Source organism: Helicoverpa zea, chromosome 18 (genome assembly GCF_022581195.2).
Source record: "Helicoverpa zea isolate HzStark_Cry1AcR chromosome 18, ilHelZeax1.1, whole genome shotgun sequence".
NCBI lineage: Eukaryota > Metazoa > Arthropoda > Insecta > Lepidoptera > Noctuidae > Helicoverpa > Helicoverpa zea.
The window spans coordinates 9,106,787-9,134,764 of NC_061469.1; the positions used below are offsets into that span (position 1 = coordinate 9,106,787).

Sequence of the window (27,978 nt, forward strand, 5' to 3'; positions counted from 1 at the left end):
TTGGTATTTCATATTTTTATTTTTTACACTTTACGTCGGTGACCGTAAACGAATTTTACTACAACGCTCCATCTTTCGATTTCAATTACACGTTAGAATGATACTAGAACATAAATATTTTTTCGTATTTTATTTAAGATCAAATAGATAATCTTTTTTACACCCTAATGTAACGATATCATTTAATTTAATTTGTCATTATATTAAGCAAAATACAACAAATTAAATTACAAAAAATAAAACTTACAATTAATTATACTCTTTATCGGAGAGAACAATTATCTAAAAGCTAAAAATCATTGCAATTACAATTTATAAATACTCGTAACAAAAATTGAAGGAACTAAATATTTTGAATTTTACTTAAATTAATACAATCACATTTTATAACTAAAAATAAGTACTCAATGTCGTACAATATATTATCTATGAATTCTTTACGTTATTACATTTGGCTCCTGATGTCACCTATGCTTAATGAGAACAGTGCTGAAAAGCTGAACGTAGTTTTACAAGAACGTGTCTAGCGGCGGAGAGAGCTCGAGAATAAACAGAATTTACTATATAACGAAGTGTTAAAGCAATAAGGTAAACCACAGAACCGTAAATATACATATACACAGAACATATTCCGTCTGAACTTTGTAAAACATTCTCTAAGCATAACCATTTCGTCAATCGAAGGACCTACACATTAACAAATAACAAAACTTAATTACAAAAAAAACTTCTCAATTAAAACTTTAACAAAATCACTCTAATACTGCTGAATTTGTACGAATTAGGGAAATATTGAACGTAAACTATGGTCACAAGTCACAACACAAGCTCAGTAGGGAACATCGTAGAACAGTAAAGTAACGCCGACGCCTGCGCGTCAAATCATTTCATTACAATTTTTGGCACATGTATTTACGTTTCATACAGACAATTGTTTATTTATTCAATACATGACCTTATTATATTATCTACATGTGAATCCGTTACATTTAAATACAAAAGTGCGCGGTATTTGCTTTCTTCAATGTTGCCAGCGTAAACGGAATGAGAAAAAGCAATATAAAATCTGTTAAAACTATTACAATATTTTAATCATATTTAATCGTTTAATATATAAAATCCCTGTAATGATAATATTGTTATTATGAAGTGACACTATGTGTTACTACTGTATGTAGGTATGAGGATTCCATCGTTGCTGTACTGTTATGTGAAATGTACAATATCTTTTATAAAATAGAATCGTAAATAGTGTTCAGTCTTCTGTTGAGAGATTTCATGTTCCGTCGACTATAGATAATTAATTTGGATGAAAATATTGATTATTCCGAGCAAAAACGCGGGAACATTGTAGTTAAAAGAAACGAACTGTTATAGAACGTAAATACTGTTAGATTTGGGTATAGCGTATAAAGGAAACGATTTATTCAACAGATATAGTCATTATTATACAAATTATATTTACAACAGGTAAAATGATGTATTCTAAGTAACGACACGGTATCTCTAGTGATCACTGTATACATTTATCTAAAGCCAGATAGTATGAACGTTTTATTCTAACTTTCATTATTTACTAAAATCTTGAAAGCTCCTTTTTATTTGAACATTGAGTGCAGATACATTATTTGTCTAAACGTGGCGCGCACTGTCATTTTATTTTGTGAATATATCTGAAATTGATCGAGAAGGGTTCGTGAGTTAGACAATGATTTGATATTATAACCCTTTCTCAAGTGTATATGAAAAAAAAAACATTGAAATTGAATATCTTTGATATGGACATTCGTCCTTGTTTTGCGCCAGTTAGTGCTGTATCTGTGGTTGTCTGTGTAATTGAGTGTAGTTTGAGTTTGGAAGGCTATTGCTTGAGTTTGAGTGGATGTGTGTGACTAGTGCGTCGCGGCCCTCTGTGACGTCAGCGTCCCCCACTCGGCCCAGCTCGCTGATTCACATCACTAACACTACAACAATTACAAATACACTACTATTTACCATTTTAGACACATATAAATGTCCACCTTATTTACTGGTTAATTCAAAAATTTATATCCCATTAATTTTTTATCAATAACTATTTACATTTAAAAATTGTTTATCATCGAATTATAACTATTATTACGAAATATTTTACAAACTTTGGTGAAATGCAGAAGTGAATTCGCACGTATAACGTATTATATCTACAAAGGTTCACTATGAATGAAGAAATCAATGCATTATATTCAATAAAAATCGTAAGAAATTATAGTACATTATCTAAAAATAGGGAATGTAACGGAATGTGTTAACAATAATGAAATTCGGAATGTCTTAACGATAACAATCACAACACCTTTCATACTTATTGCACTCCTTCAAAATAAATTATCGCCTATCACTTAGTACGCGATATTAATATACATTTACAATATTAACACATCTTTTAAATATAAATTTAACTAATTTAATGCGGACGTCGCCGGTCGCGATCCCGGAGATTTCACAAATACTTCCTAATACAAATTAATTTATCCGTAAAACTGAAACCTTTCTAGTGTATTCATAGTAAGTTCCAATTAAGTATTGCACATCCAAAACAATAGCAATTATACACGGCGTACAGCTACCGTCAAAGTTATTTAAGCGAGTTTTAGGTTCCAATCGAAATATTACACTATGTGGCCGCCTCGCCAGATCCTCACTGATTTCCTCGCGAGTGATACCTCTACAAAAGTAATAACAATAAATAGATACGCCACAGAAATATCAAGAACGACCTGACGTCTAACGTAACCGTACTCCACTCTTCATACTTCTGTGACTTACACCAATTTTAAATAACGTGTCACGTCGCCATTCGGCTAGTAGACATTTAAAAGTTGTTAAAAGTTGCACTATAGTACCACTAAGCACACCAACTTTAAGTTCTGTCGCCAGTGATCGACCACAAGATATAAAATTAATTTCTAAAACACGTAATTAAGATTTGTTACGAGACTTATTAATACACTAACTAAATTCCAGTTTTAGTCCTCCGACGGATACAGCGAGTCGGTGATGCCTAGCTGCAGCCGCGGCGCGGGACTCGCAGCCCGCTCACACTTATCGTTTGTCTAACAGTTGAAGGTACAGTGCATGTCGGAGACGCGCCGGACTTAGTCCTGTCCGTTGTGGTGCAGCAGCGTGCGGCTGTCGGGCGGATGCGGCGGGTGCGAGGGCGCGCGGTACGACTCGCCCTCCTCGTCGGCAGAGTTCTCCTTTGACCTATCGCTCTTGCAGTCCTCCTCTTTCGTTACTCCTGACAGCGAGTCCAGAGCCATCGGCATCGACTGATATAGTTCCCTCGCTTTGTCGTTGGGTGGGAGTAGATGCAGCATGTTGAGCGGCATCGGGAATCCCGGCGGGAACTCTGGGTAGAACCCTTGCTGGAATGGGTTGAACATGGGATTCGAGGCGATGTCTGGCTCGGAGCTCGCTGGTCGTTGTCCTGAATGGTCGTCTTTGTCGTGGTGTTTGCCTGAGGGCTGGTTGTTGTTGTTGTTGCCGGAGTTGAGATTTAGCACGTCCAGCGGGCCGCCGATACAGTCTTTCCTGAGCTGCTCTAGCTTGAGGCTCTTGCCGTACTTGCCGCGCACGTACATGAGCAGCGAGTTGTACGGGATGCCGAAGATCCTGGAGGCCTGGCTTGTCGTCATCTTCTTGTTCCACACATGCTGCAGCGCCTCCGTGAGCTCGGCGTTCGTCCACGATCGAGGTGGGCCGCCGCGCGGCGCGCTGTGCTGACCCTTTGGTCGCCCTGCGGATACAGACAACATTATTAATTTGTAAATGCGGCTTGAGGTTTCGTGTCAATGGAACAGAAATGTTTAGCTAACTAATTACATAAGGAACAACCGCGAGCGCGGAGTTGTGTGATTTACGAGCGGCGAAGTGCAGGCTCCACGGCACGACATGTGCCGTGTGCCGCGCCACCGCGACGGCATTACGCGAATGCACCATTATCTAATAACCATGTTTCGGCTGAGCAATAACTGTGTACGGAGCGACCGAGCGAAATGAGCGGGTTGCGGCGACATTTTGTTGGCGGCGATTTGTCATTAATTCGATGCGAGCACGCGACTATTACCGCGGTTTGTCAAAAAGAAACGCGGACATGCATACGCCGGCGACGTCGCCCCTAACTTTATAGTTTTATAATTTCAACGGAGCACGTTAACTCGATTCCGATCAGATAATTCGAGGAACATTTCGGAACGTCGTCGTCGGAGGAATGATATTTTATTATGGAAATTAGTTTTTCTTTTAATAGTTGTCGGGGGTCACGCGAGGTATGGAAATTAAAAGGTTGTATTTTATTTGTAGCTCGTTAGCGAGGAGCGATGCACGTGTGCCTGTCTCGGGCGATGGGCGTTAATCGATCGGCGACTATTGTACGCCAGCCGGAGCAACCGTCGCCGACCAGCCACGCAGCGCATTCAAAGCATACGTTAGAGTCGGCGTCTGTTCCCCTATGAGATACGCTATCAGATCGTCTTAATAAACATTTGCTGAGAAACAATGGGCGTTTAACATTCGCGCGGTGAGATTGCGGGACCACTCGATGTGTGATGGGGACGCGAGGATGCAGCTAGTGCATTATTGCGCTTCGATCCTTTGTTGTAGCTCGGCACGCGTCTACTATTTGTGATGCGAGTGTGTGAGCGCCATTGTTCACAGATAACTTCAATACGTATGTGAGGCTTTCTTAGAATATTTGTTGTTGTAAGGCTTTGTTGTGCTTGTGGCGTAATACAGGGAGGAATTATTTTCGATCAAGAATTTGAATTTAGGATGCTCCACATATCTGAGCTGGCAGGTAAAAGTTTAGCGTAGCTTTCTTGATGAATGGAACTACTCTGAGACCATAGACAAGTGACCAAAGTTCTAGAAAATGTCCATATAAGAGCAAGGGCATTACTTATCTCCGAATTATCAAATAAATAGCAATAAAATAAACTCACATTTCTTTTTAACGTTAGTAAATAGTTGTGCGTCGAGCGGCGCGCGGTGTTCCACGTCCATCATCGGGTACATCTTGTGCTCCATGCCGGGAGGGAACAGCCCCAGCGGAGAGTCCATGCCGAACACTGTAACAATGTGAAAAGGAACGTTAGACATATACAAACATAATATATGTAAGTAGGTAGAGGGCCTTAATAATAATCATGGATTAAAGTTACACTAGGAAAAAGGCTGGTTCTCAGTTGTATTCGGTTAGACTGGAATATGAACTCAACATGGTTGGGAAAAGGCTAAGCAGATGATGAAAGTTACACCAGAGAAGGTTTAAACTCAACTTTATTCCGTGCTTATTAGATTGTAACTGGTATTCTTTAATAAAATGCTCTAGAAACATCTAGGGGCATGGAAAGGTAAGAAAGTCCTATAGAGAAAGTTTTTCAAAAATACTCATACGTGTTTTGATATGCTAAGTAGACTGTACATAATTGAACAATTAAAATATAAAAAATCAAGTGTCGTTGCTGAATCAGTGAATACTGAATGTTTTTATTAGAAGTCTAATTGTTCACTCCTACAAGAAAGCGCAGTGACCTATGAAATCTAAAAATATTTTGTCTCCCTCTTCTATTCATTTTCTTTACGTTTGAGTGCTTCGATCAACCATTGGTTCTAAATATGTATAGGGATATTATGTACTAGCTTCCATTACGCGGTTTCACTTGCGTCTTTGAAGGAACTATATCCTTCACATGAATACAATAGGGTAGTGTCCAGGGTCGAAATAATGAAATAATATTTAGTCCGCTTTTTAGATAATCAAAAAATATTGGATACGTATTTTTTCTTTTTTTAATTAAACATAAAATGACAAAGATAATACACTTCAAAAATTAGGAGTGGGGGCCTTTTACGTCACAGTGTCCTGAAAATTGTAGCAACTTGTGACGTCACACGCAACTTTAACACGCTATATCTTAACAAGTTCTGATCCAATTTAAAAAAGAAAAAATACGTATCGCTTAATTTTGGACAATCTACAAGACGGACTAATTATTATTTTTTAGGAAACTAGCCTATTAAGCCTAATGTTATCGGGATAAATAAGCTACTGCCAATTTTCATCAAAATCCTATCAGTAATCTAGTTTTTGCGGGATAGTACCTACGATCAACTGAATTTGAAAATCCTTCTTATCTTAATAAATTTTTAACATTCAAAATAGATCAATAACAAAAAACATACTCTAATTCTAAAAATCTATTAACAACTTGCAATTTTATTCACAACTAGCTGACCCGGCGAACTTCGTACCGCCTAATTATTGGAGGCATATTTAGTAAGTCACAAACACACGACACAATGCTTTTTTTTTCCTTATTTGCTCACCGTTTAGACCTACCCTGGACTACGACAAACATTTTAAAACCAAAATCAGCTCAATCGGCCCAGCCGTTCTCGAGTTTTAATCAGACTAACGAACAACAATTCATTTTTATTTATATAGATTACTAGCTTTTGCCCGCGACTTCGTTCGCATGGAATAGTGACTTCCGGCATATTTTTGTTTTGACCAATAGATGGCGCTATATGTCCGGAATAAATTTTATTTTTTATTTTTATATATTTTTTTTGAAATAAAAACTATCCTATGTCCTTTCTCAAGTTCCAAACTATGTCTGTACCAAATTTCACACAAATCGGTTCAGTAGTTTAGGCGTGAAGAAAAGACAGACAGACAGACAGACAGACAGACAGAGTTACTTTCACATTTATAATATTAGTTAGGATTATATAGATGTGAGCTTTTCACTTCGGCGTTTAGTGCGTCTACTCGACGCTAGATGGCGTTAGCTGTACAACGCAAAGCTAAGTTCACTGCTATCTGCTATCTTTCGGCTCAAGTAGTTCATTACTATTATGAGAATAATCTCGAATGGTCAAAATGGGTACACTAGTTTTTTGTTCGAGAAAATTGACCCTATTCAATATGAAACATATTTTGAATAATAATATATTCCAGTTGGTACTGCTCAATATTTCACTTACCTACTTATCTATGTACATGAAACATTTATGAGCACCAGTTATAAATAGACTGACTAGATTAGCACCGCTTTCTTAATTACACAAATCAAGCTCAACACTTAATTAATTTCTAAATATAAATCTTGACATCTAACAGTGTTTACAACTATTTCTTTCATAAAGTCAAATAGATAGTACAAAATCTGTAACTCGTAAGATGTAAATGTAAATAACATCTCGGGTGTCGTCGTCCGCTAATCGAATGCGACAAATCGATCGCCTTCGCCGCTTTATTGCTGCAAACCTTTTGTTTTGCACTGCCTTAAGCTTATGTGCGCCTAGTACTTTTAGATTGAGATATTTTGGCTGTCTTAGAATGTTACTTGGCCGATTAATCAATTTGTAAAAGTAATCAATCATTGTAATTATGGTGTTGAAATAATTATGTTAATAAAATGTTATATAGACCATTCGGATTTTTAAGTAAGTATGTACCTAACCAAAAACTAGGGATAGTGCCATAATTATGCTATAATTCCAAGGTTAGACAACCATTACAGTTATTCCTGGAAAACTAAGTTGTTCTGAGTACCTAACTACTCATTTGCTTATTTTCACCAATTTGAAAGATACCAAAGACTATAAAGAAAAAACTAAGTACAAACAAAAAAATATTTACGAAAGATTTTCAAATGTCTAAAACCATACCAAAATGGGCAATGCCTATCATAGCATAGGAAGAAGACTCAAGCATTTATAGAAAAAATCAACATTTACCAAATCCATTACGTACGTAAGAATTTAAAACGAAGAACTGCATTTACTCTCCCGTATTCAGATGAGATGCGATTCAAGGAGTTGCAACGTATTGTGAGGCAAATCAATATCGTGCGCTTTACAGCGAGACACCTCTTGCTTAGTGTTAACGTCCTAGTACATAGGGAGATATATCTAAAGATGGATTGAAAAGGTTGGATAAGTCTTCTGTCTTTAGAATATGTAGATACCTGTAGATATGTATAGATAGTTTTTAATACCGTACGACTGGCAATTGGCAGAGTGGTAGCTTAAATGATGGATTTTTAAGTGTTCATATTTTTGTTTAAGCCTTAAGCTGATGTCAAGTAAATCAACATTCTGCATTAAGTACCTAAGTACATACCTCTATGTTTTCAGTGAACGACTTTTAAATTACCATTTAGCTTTAATTGTGTCCATTAAAGATAGAGTGAATGGATTCCTATTTGCATTAATCCTTATAGGTGGATAGAGGCTTGATGTATGAATTGTCAATAACCGATATATTTGATTACCATTTCAACATTCAATGTCGTCAGTTCGTAATCATTAAATGTTTGAATGCATATATTTATGTTCGTCACTGTTTGACATTCGCTCACATGGAAATCCAATCAAGTCGGTGAAGCTTTAGCCACTTTCTTCACAGTTACATGTAACTGTTCATTTATGCTATAATCCCATGTTATCTGGCTAGCATTACTACACTAAACGTCGGTGAGTCTAATTAGGTAAACTACAGATAGGAACGTTACTACGATATGTGTGTGCGCAGACTCCAGTTTTATTACCCACTATAATGTGTACGGTCAGAAACATCGGCAAACTAAACGAAAATATGACAGTATATTTCATTTCTACAACTATTATTCGAAGCCGATTTCATTCGAGTTTATGGTGTGTTGATCAATTAAATTTTCCGCACGCAGTGGCTTTGTAACGTCGGCCTTAAGTTTAGCTGCTGACGGTCCTAACGAACCGTTAATACACGTCACTAGTTAGAGCAGAGCCAGTCCGCGACTCGTTATTTTGCATAATTACCGACAATCAATAAGCCCACATTCGAATCGGGACTTAAAAATAAACGTTCAAGCGCATATGTTAATGTGGAAAGTTGGTTCTGCAGATCATTGGTTGTGCGCACTTTATTTGCGAACAGTAGTTAATTGTGGTTTATACGTTTTGGAATTGTTGGTTTAGTGTAAAAACATATTGCGGATTGCGCTTGTTCCACGAATGCGTGGGTAGAGATGTTTAGAACGCCCACACTGGGTCAGTTATGTTATGTGTCCGTGTAGTTTAGTATCGTAATCGAGAACAAACTCGAAGTAACATTATATTGACTTTGGATTTCGTAATTAATAAACCAAACTCTGGAACTATGTACGTTCCTAAATAATTGGCGATTTTCTTTTAAAACTATAATTTACCTAACGATAGATGCCGTCGGCATAGTTCGAATGTTCTAAGTTCCACATAGAATCTGCGTGTTTCAGACAAGAGTACTTAATGACACGTCTATAGCGAGCTCTGTGGTCCTTATAAACATATCGCCTAATCTTAGATTTTAACGTAGATACTTAGCACCGCGGCGGTTACAAAATATTCTATAACTAGATTTATTCATTCCGCAAGGAAATATATAACTAGATATGAAACAGTTTAAGATGTTATGAGTTATATTCAAAGTAGATGCAATTTAAAAACAGTAAATGTTCTTAATTATTTGATTGCGGGACCCTAATTAAGGTAAACGAATCTAGATCGAGCCGCGAACACAAGTAGGCAGTTGTAATTGGTAGCTTTTATAGTCTGTGTAAAAAATCTGATGCCTATATCAAACAATTATTGATAGGTACTTATTTTGAGTTTTATGACGTTGGTACAAGTTTATTACTTAGGTATATTACTATTGAATAAATTCGTTTTCCATGTTCATCTGTAAATGCTGTTTCGATTTGATGATGTATGTAAAGAAATGGACAGGCAATAGAAATGCTTTAACCGTTTAGAAAACTTTTCGCAGTTACGATGATGTTTTTGCTATCATATTAAGCTTTTTTTTTAATACTATAGGTACATTTCAGATTAAACAGCTTTCAAGTTAAATATAATCTGAATTCAATTTTATAAAAGTAAGCGACATATTTAATCTAAAATAGGAACGGTTAACGTGAAAGTGGCCAGTTTTATCGCAAACGTAAGTACTTAATTTAACGCCAGGTTAAAAAAAAGATTAAAAAATAAAGCCTATTTGTTTATTTTCTGCCAGTTTTGTAAAATTGAGTTGTTAGATCAGTTATGAACTTCTTGAAAATAAACTTCCTTTTAGTAAGCCAAGTATAACAGATACAGCCATTTTCAGTATTATTATATTACGTCACAATTTCTAGCAGAATCGCGTAAACCTTGCGGTCAATTAGTCGTAGCGCAGTCGGCGCGCTTGACGCTTTCTAATTCCGGTCTCTCGGACCCCTTCAGAGAGCTATTCGACCATAAACAATGATTTACGAAACACACCCGATAACCAGACGTAGACGCAATACGTTAGCGACGGCGACGATTCGATCCGACCTTTTTTCCACAATTTTCACAACTTAATTTCAAACAGAGTTTTCGCAACATATTCCGGTGCTTAACAAAGTTTTCCCGAGTCTGTTAATCTGATTCAAACGAAATACCCAGTGAACTTATCCCACAACAAAGTTTACGATCGATCGACGTTCGCCCCATATGCAACACGCGTAGAAATCGAAAGCGTTCACAAACTTAGTTCGCAACTCGGCTCAACCCTTTCGCGGCCATGTGTACACAACTTGTCAAACTTCACCCCGTTCATTCAGACAAAAGTTGCAGCACCCTCTCTCTCGCGCGCGGGTCACGCACGTGTGTTGTTTCATCCGTCTCGTCACACATGCGTGAGCTTTCCCTCAAACCTTGCAGGGTGAAAAATACCCTGTTGCGCGTCGGGGACTTCCTGCGAGGGTGTATTTCATTCGGACCGGGTTATACGCGCATGCAGCCACGTGACGTGATGTTTACGGTCCGGGAAGGGTCCCATTCAGGCGGCGGCGGCACACACGGCGCGCGGGACGCCGCTGACGTATCGAGGTGTGTGTGGGAGTCTCCGCGTGTTGTCTACGGTCAGGCAGGCGCGCGTGCTCGCCGTTTATTTTGCAACGAGATTTACAACTATAACTGTAAATTAACTTTATCGAGCGGGCCCGAATCTAGGTCGTATGGAATCAGCATTAATTATCGCTTTAATCTAATACCGATGTCGACTGTACGTACAATAGATCACATGATAGATAGCCGCTCACGCCAAGGATACGAAAGCAATAATATCGCGGGACGAGAAACGCCATAACTATTATAGAACATGCCGCAACTGGGTTAATCTATTGTTTCAGTGAAATATACGTTATAATCGATGTGAGGAACAATTAAAGTGGAAAGAAGTCTAGGTCGCCGCTGATGGCAGCGTCTCCTTGCATTGTTCGAGAGGATCGCGTGTCCAATATAAGTCCCCATTACATAAATAATATGGGGTGTAAATACCGGCGAATGCTCATAAAGGCAACTTAATATTTATAAGACTGGTAGACCTTGAGTGGCGTTTGATTATCACTGATAAAACAATGGCCGCTTACTTGTAACATTATTTTATGTAATCTCGTGTTTTATAAAATGGAACTGGTTCATAATTTATATCAAAAATTTCGTGAGCATTTGTTCATGTGTGAATCGTAATTAAGCTTCACAATGACAGAACAGTTTCAAAACGAGCCGCAAGAGGTGTTATAACAAGAACACATTAGTGTGATCACACACGGTCACACGACGCCTGGGAGAGTTCACTCACAAATGAATTACGGCTAACGCGATAATTTCGTAAGGCCACTCATCCAATTTTGCTTTTAGCTATTGAAATGTATTTTCGTTAACTTTCCACTGGTTGCGCGCCCCGTGTGAACTTGTAGGAGGCCGCTTTCTATTGTTTCCGAACGAGCTTCCAAAATGAGTCGCTCATTGTCTATGCGCGCGGAGTACCATAGATGAGGCTTTAATACCAGACATCTCATTTTTCTATGGTCGATTACTAGACCACATAGCATTCACACTAGATCGTGGAATTCGCCTTTGTTGTACGAAATTGGCCGAGTCATCTAATTACATGTGTGATTGATTTTGAAGGGAACCGCAGTTTCGAAATTCTCAATTTATTTTTGCCGGTTTGTGTATGGAAAGCAATTTCGAAGCGATATGAGAATCTAGGCTGTACCATTATCTCGGACTAATTAGTTGACAATCATATCTTAAATAATAAGTTTTCTTTTTTCAATTGGCTTGAACATGAGATCGTCTATTAAAAATACAATAACATCAAAATGTTCTACCAAAAAGCCTGAACAAACTATAAAATTCCTTGAGTAAGAAAACAAAAAAACTGCAGACGATCACGAGATGAAGTTTAATATCGTAATTTACTTAGTCGTTTTTAATGTCAGTGTTATAAAATGCACTTGTTTAAAATGAGATTTATGTTTACTGCGAGCCATGAATAAATAATGCGGTTAAGAGCTAAATCTTATAATACTTTCACCGTACGTTATGCTTAAGTACGCTATAACTAACTGTCTTTTCAAAGTTCCGTCCTATACTCCTGCAAGGGGGTTAGACTTTTGTACCTTGGTAGGTCCTACTATGTTCGCCAACAATTTGTCCCTCGAAGATGCTACAAAAAAACTTAGTGACCCACAAATAGACATTAGGCAGTATATTACTAAATGAATCAGTCAAAAGCAATTTTTATTGAAACTATGAATCATACAATTATTTGTTACAGGCAAAAGTAATTCGTCATACAGCCTTCACTGTCATACTCATTATTTTTCTGCCACAGATTGAATAACCAGTTGTAACTAGTTTACGTTCGACGGTATAATAAGTTAATTATTATTTGTTTGATCTGTGCAATTGGAAGTCAGTTTCCCATAATATATTTTGCGGTCACCATTCGCTTCCGTTGCGTATGTAATCTACCATGTGGAATGATATCAAAACGATTGCGGTCGTCCGAGAATCGATTCGGAGCTAAAACGATACGAGTAAATAAAACATCGATACGGTTTATAATCAAGTGTTAGCGACTTTCTCTGTGAACTTAACAAAAAGTGCATTGTAATTTATATGAAATTAGTTCGTTGCGTAATTTTTGAACAAGATTTTAATTTAATAGAACATGGTGGCGTTCATTCTGTTAGGATTATGAACGTAAAATTAATATAAAATTACTGTTTTGTTTGTTTGTAAGTTGATAGCAATCTATTCGTATGACATTGGACTTTTGTATGTAAATAAATCAGCAATTTATTAAAGTAAATTTAAATCTTCTTAGTTAAAACCCCACTTGTTTAGAAATTGTCATCCGGATTACCAAGTATTTTCATTTTCTCATCGATTTTCCCGCAAATTCATGAATGTTATGTTTTCCTTACATCCCGAGGACATAACGAAGAAAATTAGTGTGTCACACAAAACGAACAAAACAAATACACATTGGGTCAAAGGACTTTTGACGCATACGTATTTTGTAGAAGTTGTGTCGTAAGTAAAGAACAGGAAAGCAAAAGGTAAAATTGAATTCTTTGGAAATAAATTAATTTTCCGAAAAAGTCAAGAGGAAATCAGAGTTGTATACATGTAATTATTTGTTTATTTTTTGGAAAGTGGAAAAACTTAAAAAAATCGACAAGCATGAGTAGCTAGATAACAGGCCTAAATATTTATATTCCTTGTGAGTTGGTTGCTGTTTGTCTATGCCTAGAAAAACCTAGTTGAAAGTTCCTAAGATTATAAACTAATGTTCTAAACAAACTTTTAGAGTAAGAACTTAGGTATATCTGTATAGCTTTTATGATCACACTTGCTTAAGGTGGATTTGGGAATTCCTGTTTCCGATGCTTTCCTTCATCTTTACTCAGTAATTTTTCAGTCCAAGTTCTTCTGCCTAGCTTTTTCAGTCCAGGTTATACTTATTAAAGTTACATTGGTGCGTGACCCTCACACTGGTGCTTGAGAGGCCACGACTTTTATTACGTATTTTCACGTACAAGAATTGACGCGTTCTATTATCACCTAAATAGTTAGGTAGCCAATTTATACAACAAAAAATCTATCTAGACATTCACACAATTCAATCAAGATAATCCAGAATCCATTATAAAATCGTCCATTCGTGTTTTTCATTATAAATATATGTAGTGTCAAATTATTTCTTTTACAAAGCAAATGTTACATAAATTATGTCGGCGTAATGGAAAGTAAGTGCAATTATAAATTTAAGTACCTTTTGTTAAATTGGTAACGCAACGAATTGTACAAAAGAGTGAATGTGTCACTCATGCTGTAGAACGACGTAAGTGCATAGGGAAACAATTTGAGTTAACTGGTTTTACGTATATAGTGCGTATGAAGCTCGCGATGTTTATTTGTTTTGTCCGACAGCGTCATTTCACGTCATGAGGAAAGAACAATGGGGACTCCTCAGTATTATTATTCATCGTTTCGTTAGTATATTAGAATAATTTCTATGATTTAATGAACAGCTTTCATGAAATAGAATTTGAATTGAGATGTAGAAAATAACATTTTGGTTAATGGTTGCTTTATTGTACAGTACTACAGAATTCATTCATTATGCGACATCTTATTGTGACAATCTATTTGAAATGAATGAGGATTTTTTACGACATTTAAGCCGTTTTGCTTTCCCGTTGGTGACAAATAACTTGCATGTATAGAATGAAAGTTTATTGATGCTGAATCTATGCATTGAAAAACTTTAGATTGATTTCAAAATTGCCATTTACAAGTGCGGTTGACCGCGCAAATGATTTGTTGCAATCTGAGTTACCAGTTAAGAAATTAAAACTCCTGCCATTTTATCGCATATCTGTAAAGATTGCCGTAATTAATGCTCGCACATTGATCGATTAATATTACTACTTAGGTACTCGATGGAAACTGATGGTTTAAATAGTATATCATGGCACTACACATAAATCATCTATGTACGCAGAATAATAGCTTACAAGCAATCCCTTTCAAAACTTCCTACCGTTTATCCCACAATAGTATTCGAGCAATAATTCAAAGTCCCCTAAAATGGGCAAATCCTCTTCGTCTGGCAACACCGGTGCCTGGCGCTTGCGCCGCCATTATTACTCACATGAGTGACTCACTCGTGCGCAGATAAATAAACCTGTGTAATTTGTAATTAAATTACTGGGAATAATGCAATGACATCCATTATTTCTTAGTAACGTTTTTAACTAATGTGTTACAAAATGAATTGACCGCCAAACATGACAATAAGTTGAAATGTACGTGTTTGTGATACAGCGAGCTTTTTATTGTTCCATAATTAATTACTTCGCTGCTGTAATGGATTGTTTTTAGTGTGATTCATTCGTATTAGATAATAATACTAATTATCTGATTGAGACTTGAAAGCTCGCGACTACATTCTCCCATTGTTGTGGCACAATACGAAAGGATTAGGATAGTATTTCCGCTAAGATTTAAAGCACTTTAAAACTTGATACAACCAGAAAATTGCAATCTTTCAAACAGCAACCGTGTAATGATAAAACGACGTCATGACCCACAGACACATTGAACAACATACAACTTCTGCGGTTTCTCTTCGAAACTGCTGAACCCAAAAACGGCGGAAACGGTTTTCCAATAGTGTTTTTGTCAGTGTTTTCAATCTCGGAAGTCACGTCCAAGCAACACGTACGTTCACTAACGTATCTGTATAATGCATGGCCGTGTGGTCACAACCAAATTGTGGTTGCCGTCCCTTTGTACGCAGTCGAAACTTTATAATCGCAGGATCCGTAATCTGATTTCGATTTCATACCAGCCTTTTTGTGGTGATAAAAAAGTAAAGTCCACTTTGGTCTCTAAGTAGTTCCCCTTTGTATCCTCTTTCTAAAGTAAAAGGTACATAAAGTTGAACAGTTGTTTGTAAAGGTATTTTCCTTGATTTAGGACCAAATAAAACTTGTGGCGCCAGGGTAAAAATCGTGAAACTCCCGACCGTTAGTCGCCGCGTGCCTATTTGGAATAATAACCAATTGCGCTGAGTAAAGTGGACGAGATCATTCTTAGATTTTGTTTTTTCTGTCTGCTTTATGTCTCGTTACCGGTGTGCATGTTTCTTTTTGTCAAAATCATTGAGTTCCGAGAACAGTTCGGCGGTAGCGGGCATCGTGCAGCGCGGTCAGCACAGAACATCCACGTTTAAAAACTCGTGCACAAAGTGCGACGTGTTCGCCGATTTCATGTGTCGATCGCACTTTTTGGTTTTCGTGGGCACAGATTTTAATTGCTTTCTAAAGTCCATTCGTCGCTCGATTCCCATGACGGTCGCTGTGAAATTGACTAGCACACGTAGATGCATGACATGTAGTTTTTTCGTTACGTTTTTTATGAGTTTATCAAGAGAGAGATCTGGCTGTGTGCGCCGCGGTCATTGTGCGCCGCAGTGAGAGGTTGGCCGCGACTCGTCAGCGTCCCGGCCGCACCACACTCGTGATCTTATTTCGGTTCTCATTCAACGAGGGCTCATTCAAATTTCGAATTTAACGGCAAAATCAATTAGGAATGTGTGACGATCACATATTGCTACCGGCGGAGGTCGCGAGCGGGACCTCGCGGGAGGCGGTGAGAGTCGCCGCGTAATGTAGGGATCAATAGATTATGGAATATTAATTATTACTGCGGCGCTCACAGCAGGTAGATACGATCATGCATGCGCATCAATCTTGCTCCGAATTGTACGTCGGCACCTCTTTATCGGCAACAAAAAAATCGGGCAGTGCTTTTTTTTCTCATGGTCACGGAGCACACAATGGACTAGCGCGCATCTCACTTGTTATTAAATTCGTATAAAATTAAATCTAATGTGTGATTTCAGTTCCGGTTTCGTGATGGGAACCCGAGTAACAGTTCTCTATGAGATTTTCTAACAAACAAATCTGTGTTTCAGAATGGCAATGATTTACATACAATTTTGATGCTCCCGTACGGAGATAGCTATCTTTATTTCTATAATAATTATTAAACGCGTTTGATCATGTTAATGACGTTGTTTTACTAAGTAATAATTACTGGTTAAAACGGTCTGATTGTTTTTAATGTGGTGCATAGCTGTGATTGTTGAGTATCAAGTAGGTTTTCCCAGCTGAGCTGAGACGCGGTGCGTGCGTCTTGTGTTGTCGAACGCAAGCCGAACTCCGTCACCGCGTAGTATCGGCGCTTGAATGACGCAACACTATTATGTGTACATTCACAGCGGAGTCGCGAACATCCCATGTCATGGCATTAGTCACTGCACCACCAGACGAGCGGAAATAAGGAAAATACCTCATTCCTGGCCATTCATGAACGTCCACACCGTCAATGACGAGGGCTATTCCTGAAAAATATCACTGTGTCACAGCTGTTTGTTATGCGGGTAGGAAAGAGGTGAATAGCTCGGCGAGTGCAGCCGCACCGACAAATCACTCGCGATAAAAGCTAGAAACTCCGTACAAATGACATACGAAGCGGATATGCGAATATAACTGAACCGATCAAATAGCGAACATATAAACGGAACAGCTTTCAATACAAGGGTTATTGATAACAGTGCGTCGTCGTAAAACGCGTTATTTACTGCGCGCGCGGCGGCGAATGCGCGTTTTCATCCAATTAACTGAGAGTATTTGTCAATGCACGTGACTAACGACGCAGCATTCACAGGCGCCCGCGCACCTCAGGAATCTAATCCTCATACGATTGAAAGTTTATGGCCGTTTAGGAAATTATTTTGTTATTGTTGTCTTCATCTCTTGAGGATATTTAATGATCTCCAATTGACGTTGTAATAAGCAAAGTAAACTTAAACAAATCCAATTAGTAGACCGACCAGGTACTTACAATACATTTCTATGTTGGATACGAGATATAAAAATAAAACATCAAATCAGCAAAAACAATTAAGAAAAGTATGGAAGGAGAAAACATGCTGCGCCGACCCCAAATAAAATTGGGATAAGAGCAGGAGGATGATGATGAGAATACTTTTGAATGAAATGAATATCGATATGATATCGAATGCATTGGTTAGTTCGCACCACTATAATTATTGATAGTCGATCGTCCAAATTAATATTATTATGGTTATTTTATTGTATTGCACAGGAAACGATTAAGAAGTTATTGTTCTTGTAAATCAATTATCTTAAACGTTTAAGTACATGCCCTTGATTGCGATTTTATTTTGAAATAAGTTGGACCTACGAGATGCCATAAATGCAGAGTGACGCCCCTCAATACTGATTTGTGGTTCATTTGTGCAATACAATAAGTAGATCTTGTTTTTCCTTTAGTTCTATGTTATTATTGAAATTTAAAAAGACGATTGGTCTTGTATGGTAATTATTTATGATAAAAATAGGACGCGAATATCATTCAATAAAACTATATAAATTCAATCTTTCGGGGATGTTATTTGTGAACCAGAATTTTCCTGATAAATTGAAAATGTATCAAAAATATTAAAGGCTAGAGTCAACTTTTCATTGTTTATTATATTTGTATCCTTGACTCATTGCTTTTATTTAAGTTCGTAGGTACCAGTATACTTCCTTGGGGAACACCAAGTAGGTATTATGACAGAATGTCATGTAATTTACTAAAACTCATTATGAAGGCAGCTACTGTACTGTTTACATATTGTGGAAAAACCAAATTTATTTCAGGGAAAAGTTCTTTAATATTTTGCAAAATCAAATATTAATATTTCTAGTTTTCCTATACAGTAATCGGAGCTAATATAGTCGTTAGTTTTATTGGTATTTTATTAGTTAATTGGACATATATCAGCCACACATGCTTTGACGTAATATAAACCTGCGGTTAAGCTAAAAGTACTATTAATGCGTACGTTTTTTGACGTCAACTTATACGTAGGTATTATACAATTATATTGTTTCAATAAACAATTTCATTACCTATCTTCTACTAATTCAATATTCGCTTGTTCATCATCTGCTATGTTCCCAACTATGTTGGGGTCGGCTCAGCTGAGTACCAGTGTTTTACATGGAGCGACTGCCTATTTGACCTGCTCAACCCAGTTACCTGGACAAATCGATACCCCTTGATAAGACTGATAGTCAATTTCTGATTTTTGAGTACCCGTAACGACTGCCTATGATGTTCAAATGTCAACCGGGAACCACCAGTTTATCGTACCCTCCGATTGACTTCACCTCATTCTTAATTCAATTCTGAAGTTTATTAAGTTCTTTAAAGCTGGATTGAGGATAATATTTTCATACGTAACGGACTTCATCATCTTATGTTTTGATACATTTTATTTTGTCGGCGGTACAAAGCGATTTTTTACTTACAAATTCTTTAAATTATATATCAATGAAGACAGTAGCAAATTATAGTTATTGGAGAATTGCAATAAGTTTCAAGCTATTAAGCTTGAAATTTGATTTGTATAAATAATAATGGACTTATTATTTATTGAGCGATGCTTTTCAAGTCTTTAAACTCTTCATTTTATTTTAGAGGAAATCATAATTATATAGTTAATTTGAGGATAACGTGTATGACTAACCTATTAGATAATGTTTTATTAAAATAATTTCAGTTCTATTGTAATGTTTGTGGTCTAAGACAATATACAACTTTAATTTAATTATCTATTTTTGAACTTAAGCCTAAACTTAATTGTATAAGCTGATTATAATGAGGAAGCTCTAGCTAATTAGTTAATAGAATTCTCATAATAACATGTGGTAAACATTATCGATGAAATGAAAGATTTAGTTGTTAATATGCAAAAATATGCATTACTTGACAGCAGGCCGTGTATAAACATATTAAAGATGTTATTCAAATGTTCATTTAATTTACGTTATATGAGTTTTCTTCGCTTTAATGTCTTATTAGGTATCAATGTCAAGTGTATCTTATTTCCTTGCATGTAAACTTTCTAAGAGCACATGATTAGTTTCTTTAAACATATTTATTATATTTTCTACTATTATACTTTATTCTACTATTTTAGTTTACTCGTTATTTCTTTAGTTCTTCAAAAGTTCTTTGCTTTTAATTCTATCTATATCTGAATATCTCTAATGTTATAAAGTAATCACTAAAATTAAATCATTTAATAAAGAAGAGACCCCATATCGCTTTAATTAACACATAAAATTTTAATCAGGTCCGCATACGTTTATAATCGGTTTTACTACCAATTTATAAAGTTAGTAATTATGTGTCCTGCTCACATTAACTTTGGTACTAAAGTCGTTCTGTTGGACCGCTGTACACTTGTTTATCGGCTACTAAGCAACAAGAATGTATGATACCTACGCTATTTAAGGGCGTAACGGTTTATACAGTCTTAGTATTTTAGCATTCAGTGCAAAATATGGGCGCTGCTAAATAAACAGCACTGATAATTTTAATCTTGCTTTTAATCAGGCTGAGATGTCGATTAAATTCGACAGCGTTAATGGTTTTCCTGTTGCGTCAATTGGTGGACTGTTTTGGGATGAAGACTGATTTAAGAACTGCTTATTCTTTTAAAATGCAGTCCAGAATCGAAAGTGCAAACTTATTGACATCGAAGAAAGCTTAGCTATGTTCAAAACACCAAATATCTGCCTTTAAAATTGTATCCTACGATATTTAATTATTCTTTGGTAACACGCTCTCATTTCGTTTTAAAGCTTCCTTGCCTTTCCATTTCGCTTAATCATCCAAGTTTTTTGCATATACATAAATACAAAATATATTCTCGATTCTCTAACTGCCTTCCTTTCAAAAAAATCTAAAGGTATCATTGTTCCAGCAATCCACAAGTCCATTTTTCTAGTATCTAGAGCGCGCAACTAAAACAGCTTTAGCATGTAAACGTGAATTGAAATTCGCGATATCGCTTAGTCAAGTCGTGTGGAGTGTGTCGTTGCGACAACTCTCACCTTTCACGACGTGGTCACTTGCTGAATAAATTGCGGCTGATAGATATGTATACGTAAATTATTGTTTGGACTTTACTTTTGTTATACTTTGGGACTTGGTGGTTTTTGGAACGTTGTGCGATTGTGTTGTTTAGGTAGTTGTTAAATAGGGTGCTTCTGTGATTTTAAAATGCTGTTCTGAGTTTAAATAAGTAAGGCTTATTTGGCACGACGAAATGCTTGTGTGGTAAATTGGTAGTTAAAATAAAAGGTTTTGATAGAATTCGACATTGGAAGTGCGAGCTCAAGTTTGAAATTATTTCAAATGTTTAGTACGAAGTCAAGCTTTGTGGCTAACAATGACAACGTAGTATGTTCTTTATGATGTTAATATACTTTTAATTCTTTACTCAGAGGATGTAATGTGAATCACGTTTCACTGGAATTATATCGGAAGCAAAAATCGGAAGTCTTCAAATATTTTTGTTTAAAGTTTTGCTTTGGTTTCAGTGTGAATTATTTTAAAATACATTTGTAGTGCCTAATCGATTTTTTTTTATATGTACAAATTATAATTTTGTAGAATTGTTACAAAACTAAGTTTATGTCAAGTTAGTCCGGTAATAAAAGGTACAAAACGCAACGCTGATTAATTATTTGTTTCTAATTATCTGCTTCCATACTCAATATTCCAATGATTCCATTTTCAATATTGATTTTTTTTTTATATGGCAACTATGTTCTGAATTTAATTGGAGGTTGCATTGCAAGTGGTTTGTATGTTCTACATATCATCTTACAAGTATTAATTAACCACGTGCGTCGACACGCCGCCGCCGTGGCGTGGCCGAGGCGCCGCAAAAACTTCACATTACTTTCAGGGTTCCTTATAAAATTTTAACTTAAGTAATAAGTAAATTTTAAATATATTTTTTTTGATTAAAGAAGGACTGTTATGGAATTATATTTACCTATTACTATTATTCTTTCATTGTATGTTAGAATGGAGATTTAATAAGTAGGATGTGTACCTAATATCAATCTTATATTTTTATACACAATGACATCTGGACAGTTCCTATTGTAAGGGTTTATTAAAGTTTTGGTATTGTTTCAATAGTAACGGTTTAACAGCAAAACTAAAAAAAAAAAACAGTTTGACGTACAGTAAGTTAAATATTATTTTTCAAATTCAGTATTTTTTAAAATTTTCCTTACACATTTTCTAGTCGACAACGGATGATCGCTATTTCGCCGAATTACTAAGCCGTTCTTCTGAGAAAAGCTGTACTTTTTTTATCTACCTGTAATTATATTTTTATCATCACAATTATTTCAGGTCTAGGAACAAAATAATCAAATCTCATAAAAAAAAACATTTGAACCTTAAATTATCTTCGTAACAAAATTAATGTTACCTACCTACGGAATTCTGTCATACATTTGAACTCACGCTTGCTGCCTTTTTTGCTCACTTAATGCAAGTAATACAATGCTTGATTAGAATTTTAATTGGCATGCGCGACACGCAGATATGTTACGTGAAACATAATTGTTGGATTACTAATGTGTGCCCATTTTGTAAAGAGTTTTTATAGACTTTAGTACTGTAGACCGCACATCAGTGGTAACTGTCATGCACCTTAGCGCAATAGTGATAAGTACAATTTTCCTATAAAACTGTTACCACTGACCTGAAGTTGACTGTACAATCGGATGATACAAGGTGAGTCTTTACGGCCAATTGCATTGTTTTTAATGGAAATAAGAACTTTTTTATTTACAATCTTTTTTATTTAATTCTCTCTTGAAATGAATTAGGTTAGTCGGTTTAGTGTGTCAATATTTCATTGTAATGTCACAGTTTTTCTATAATTAAATCATTTAGTATTTGTTATTGGGTATAAAACATTGTTCATTATATTTTTTATTTGTTTTCTTGGAATTTTGTTCTTTAGAATACCAATTAATGATTGCATAACGAGTGCAGTTGACGTCATGAAAAAAAAGAAATAAATAAAACAGTATTTTTCGTACTGTCTGACCAGCATAAAGTTGAGCTTATTTTTTTTAAGAAAACAGGTTTTACTTTTGATTATTTAGTTGTGGTAGGTCAGTGACAGGCGGCAGGTGTCGGTCAGACAGACAGACAGACGGACAGACTTGCACTTTTAAACTCCCCTAAGGCAATGATCGAGTTTTGAGTCTAGTCGTATTGTAGTCATTATTTTTTTGAATCGGACTTGTTTAGTCTGTTCGTGGTTGGAAGATGTGTGTAGTATTATTAGGTGATATTTTAACCGATTGCCAAATAGACGGTAGTTAATGATTTGAGTTTTATTATTTTTGGTGTCAGTTGTGTGTTGAAAATCAATATGAAAATATTTTTATTTATTTGGGTGCACTTTTAATGATGACGGAAAATTGTAATATTATTGTTTATTTCTTTAACAGTTCAGTTTAAATAGTAATTAAAACATTATGTTATATTATGTCCTTGAATATGATTGATTTTCTTGTTGTCAATTTACCCTGAAACGTAATACACAAGTAGGTCACGGGGCAGCAGCGGTGTCGATTGAATGTAAATGTGCAAGCGCCGACCGCGCTCTCATCCTTCGTACGATGACCAGCTTTATAGTACTTAGTGAGACTAATTCTGTTTTATTAATTTTGTGAGATTGTGTGATATTTTGATAATAAGTGTATGTATAAAAGAGTGGTATGGCCAAAAGGACAAATAATTTAAGTAGGTTTTGCATTTTGCAGTTTATATTACCAAGTTTTTTTAGTCTAAGTCATGATGTTCTTTGTTAGTCTGTATGTTATGGGTTTTAATTGCCTGAAAATAAAGAATATTTAATTTTATTTAGTTTTGCTAAATTTTAATCCTTCGTAGTTGTGATTATTATTTAACTAGTAGTTCAGTACAGAAAAATGTTAAATATTTGTAATACCTTTCACCAAAGAACAAACGAAATAAAAACCACTTAATTTCAGAAATTATTCGTCAACCAACCGGTCAAATATTGAATGATTCAACAACACACCAGATAAGAGGAATTCATTCAGAAATCCTTGTAAACAATTGTTTTCTTTACGTTTTACTGTGTCAACGAGTTATTGGAACATTATATTTAATTACTGGAATACACGGGATGACTAATTACCGACTGACCAATAGTTCGTACTAGCAGCGCAATCTTTTTGCAGCGGTGTAAATATTACGTACTTTATACTGTCATAAATCTTTACGGCGTTACACAGGCGGTCACAAGTTCAGCTTTTATGCGAATCCGCTCTTACTTTCTCCTGTTAAGGAAATATCAATAGAGCTATATTTGTATTAAAAGTCATGCACCGTGCAGTATTAATGCTGTTAAACATTTATATGATTTGATTGTAAATCATTTGCCTAGCCTTTTCTCAATATTGCTGGAGTTAGCTAGTGTTACACTTGCATGATATGATTCCACAAACAATAATTTGACATGTAGGCATGTAAAAGTCTTTTTCAATTTTCATTACTCGACTGAACGAATAAAATCATTGTGTTTCAATATAAAATCATAATTACTGATCAGTGTCCTATGACGAATAAAATCATTTTTCAACGTAAGAAACCAAATCCTCAAGTACGATCTTGCTAACAAATGACAGTCGCTTGTCCCGCGCAGCAGTGACGCATGGCCACCGTAGCCGCCCTTGCGTGCGCGCACGGTATCTAGCGCTTCGTGCCAATGTCGTCGCTTGCGCAGGTTTTTCTACTCTTTTTTTTGCCACCCTTGAAGGTCGTGTACCTGATGTAAAACCTCGCGTGTTTTCTGATGAATTAATGTAAACAAATTATGGATTTGTTCATAATGTGAATTTTTATGAAAAATATGTGTGAAATATTTTATTATTTTTTTATGTTCGATTTTTCTTTCAGCTGTTTTATCATGTTTTAAAAAGGATTCTCTGTTACACTTTTTATTTTATAGGTTATTTATTAAATTGCTATCACGTTGGCGTGATAAAAACACGTAAGTTATAAATGAGACATTCTCGAACCGGTTCAGTTTGTGAGTATCTTGAACAATGGGAGCTAATCATTTTATATTTATATACACGCATGTGCATGTGATGCCTCGTCGATAGTTATTTAAGTACTTGCACTTAATTATTATTGAAGCGTTTCAGAGGCACTAGAATTTTATTTTACTATTCGTCCATTAAGAAAGTCTTCTAAATGCATCATCTTTCATCATCACTAGGAATCGATTTTGGACAATTTATGACTTCAGTTCATTTCAATACATAAAAGTAGCTAAAAACTTATTTCCCGAATTATACAATCAACAATACATTCAGAAAATAAAATACTTTTCTGGTATCCACAGTACCCATTATAACGGTCAATTTTAAATTGAATAATATCGTCATACCATATGCCAGTAAAACAACAATAAAGAACAAGACAGAAAATTTGGATTTGCCCGAGTCCAATCAGGAAGGCTCGCCGACGCTCCGTGATTGCCAGCAGTCCCCGACAACCCCTCATTACATTTACGCACCACCATTAACTGTAATCAAGCTCATCACACACGGAGATGAACACAATAAAACTTACATCTGCAATAAACAGACAGAAGCTGACCAGCAACAAATAACAAAAATATAAAACCTCCTTCACAAAATTTTGCAGGTCATCATTAAAAAAAAGAAACAACAAAAAGGAAAAAGCTTTGTCTATTGAAGGTACAAATTGCCAGACACGAAAATGTAAACAACGAATAAACATTTTTAGTTGGGGCAATTTAAAATTTGATTTTCGAAATGGAATGACAAGTGCGGAAACGTTCAAACTCCCCCTCGCGTTTAGTATCCCCACGCACGGCGGCGGCGAGAGGCGAGTGCGTGCAACCCTTCATTACAACCTACGACTATTATGGCGCAATCAAGCACTCGGCACATACGCGAAACTGAGGAAACAATAAAACAAAATTGACGTATAAAACCACTCCTTGGACTAATTTCAACCTGAACCTCTATGGTCTGTTGTGTAAAATATATTAGAACAGTAATTTATGAACGTACCTACAAATAGATTGGACTTTAATTGACTAAATTGATGTCTCCTTTCGAGAGCAAAGTTAAACAGTTCAGAAATTAATATTTCAGTTTTATTTAGAAAAGTACTCATACAGGAAACATTAGGCATCAAAATCTTTTGAAGTCCAAGTTTGTAAACGTCATTTCCTTCAAATTATACAGCTGACAATAAAATCTATAACAACAATAAATAGAAATGATCGGATGAGATTAAAATACGATTCCTAAATTAGATTATGACAATCAGAGAATTTCCACCATAAACACGTTTAGAAATCGAAAAGGGCTCGTAAAACAAGATGACTGGTGGAATTGCTTCCTCTTTTATACGCACAAGGAGACCCACAAGCAATAATTATTGAGGTGTAAAATTTACACTGACATACCTTTATGGGTACCATACACGATCAGTGAGTCGGACTTCACCGTCCATTTATAATGATATTTTACGGCGAATGTTTGCGACATGCTCACTTAATGGACTTTATAAACTTAAAACCTTTCACGCGATCTTAGAGATAATGCACCCGACGTATGAATAGGTGATCTTAATTTATCTGTGAACCGTTCCGGTTAACACTCGGTATCGGTCGCTAATCGAATCACCGGTAACGTGTATGCGATTTATGAAATCGATAAGCCTTCAACGATAACGGATCCTTTGATGATTCGAGTTTAATTAGACTTTTAGATTTATTCACATCGGCTGCTTCGATTAAGCGTTCGTAACATAGATCACATATCTCCAGATTCTAATTAGAAAATATTATAAGAATAATTTTGGGAGCACTTCAAAACAGATTCGAGCGCAGATTTGATACCATGACATGGAAGTTCTTATAGTAAGCCGTTATTAGGTCGCTAAACATGGTGCAAATACATTTGGAGTAAAAAATCTTCATCATTACATTGGTTTGGAGATGTTGACAATGAGTGATCGAGGTCAGTTTTTCTACTAATTTTATTTGTTTATACTTTGTAATTGTTCGCCCATGACGGCATTGGTATGGGCGACCTTAGTTTTTCACACACAAAGTTAAGTGCAACTACCCACTTGTCAGCATACATTTTACCTAGATATCGTTTAAAACCAAAAAAATATTGAAAACTAAATTCCATAAACTGATTAGTAACTGATGCTAACTCCAAACATAAATATTTTTTGACGATCCGTATCCCAAAATTTGCTAACAGGACTTAAATTTGAAAATTTCGGTGGCAAAATGTAAAATGCTGGACATGCTGGTACCTATGTACTTACTGTGCGGTGGTGTTAAGGAGAGCGCGGAGACGGCAGCAGGCGGCACTGGCGGGAACATGTCCTGGTGCGGCGCGAACATGCGCGGCGGCGGCGCCTCGGCCTCCGCCTCCTCCTGCTCCTGCTTGGGCGGCGAGCGCGGCCGGGTCAGCCGCACCGCCTTCAGCCCGCCGCTCGGCGACCGCCGCATCGACAGGTTCTCCGGCGTGTCCGACTCCCCGGAGCGGCGACGAGGCCGGGCCTGCTTCCGCCGCGGCTGCGGGCTCGCTGGGCTCACTGGTGGTGACGGCGCCGGCGGTGTGGTCTGCACTGGGCTCCTGGCCAACGGCGTTGGTGGCGGAGACCTGGCATGCTCCTCGCGGTCCTGATCAGCCAAGCCCCGAACCTGGAGCGACTCTCCAGCGCGTATCACAGTCCCGAGCTGCTCCTGCGCCACAGACACCTCTCCACGATACATAAAGTCTACAACTGCCTGCACCTCCCATCCTTGGAAGTCCTTCAACACGATCACCGGGTGTTTGCATGGATTCTCGCTAAATATCCGGCGAAACAGCGGACTGCAGGCACCCAGCAGCACCTTGTGAGCTCGCACGCGGCGCTCAGCACACACCAGCGTGACGTCCACTAGCGTCTCAGCGTGCAGCAGTGCTTCGAAGGAGCGCAGCAGGTGAGCCTGGTGGTTGTTCCAGCGCAGACTGTAGTGCTCCTCGCCGCCGACGGCGGTCGGCTTGTCGTCCATCGCGCGCGCCGGTGTCAACGCGTGTGTCGTGGCCGCGGCCG

At 36.9% G+C, this 27,978-nt stretch overlaps 1 protein-coding gene across 1 annotated transcript; it reads right to left on the minus strand.

Moving 5' to 3' along the window:
- On the minus strand, positions 1–27,937 carry LOC124639080 (protein jim lovell). Its single transcript, XM_047176305.1, has 3 exons — positions 27,202–27,937; positions 4,983–5,108; positions 1–3,778 (listed from the first exon to the last, which is right to left on the minus strand). The coding sequence occupies exons 1-3, from the start codon at positions 27,935–27,937 to the stop codon at positions 3,138–3,140; spliced, it is 1,503 nt and encodes a 500-aa protein (XP_047032261.1). The 3' UTR covers positions 1–3,137.
- Positions 27,938–27,978: the final 41 nt, after the last annotated feature.

What these genes read in the sequence shown, in the direction of transcription:
- LOC124639080 (XM_047176305.1), bottom strand. Translation starts at nt 27,937, where the DNA reads ATGGACGACAAGCCGACCGCCGTCGGCGGCGAGGAGCACTACAGTCTG. An exon ending in CTCCTTAACACCACCGCACA is followed by an intron (nt 5,109 to 27,201) that starts GTAAGTACATAG and finishes ACATTGTTACAG; the next exon opens with TGTTCGGCATGGACTCTCCG. An exon ending in TACTAACGTTAAAAAGAAAT is followed by an intron (nt 3,779 to 4,982) that starts GTGAGTTTATTT and finishes CTGTATCCGCAG; the next exon opens with GGCGACCAAAGGGTCAGCAC.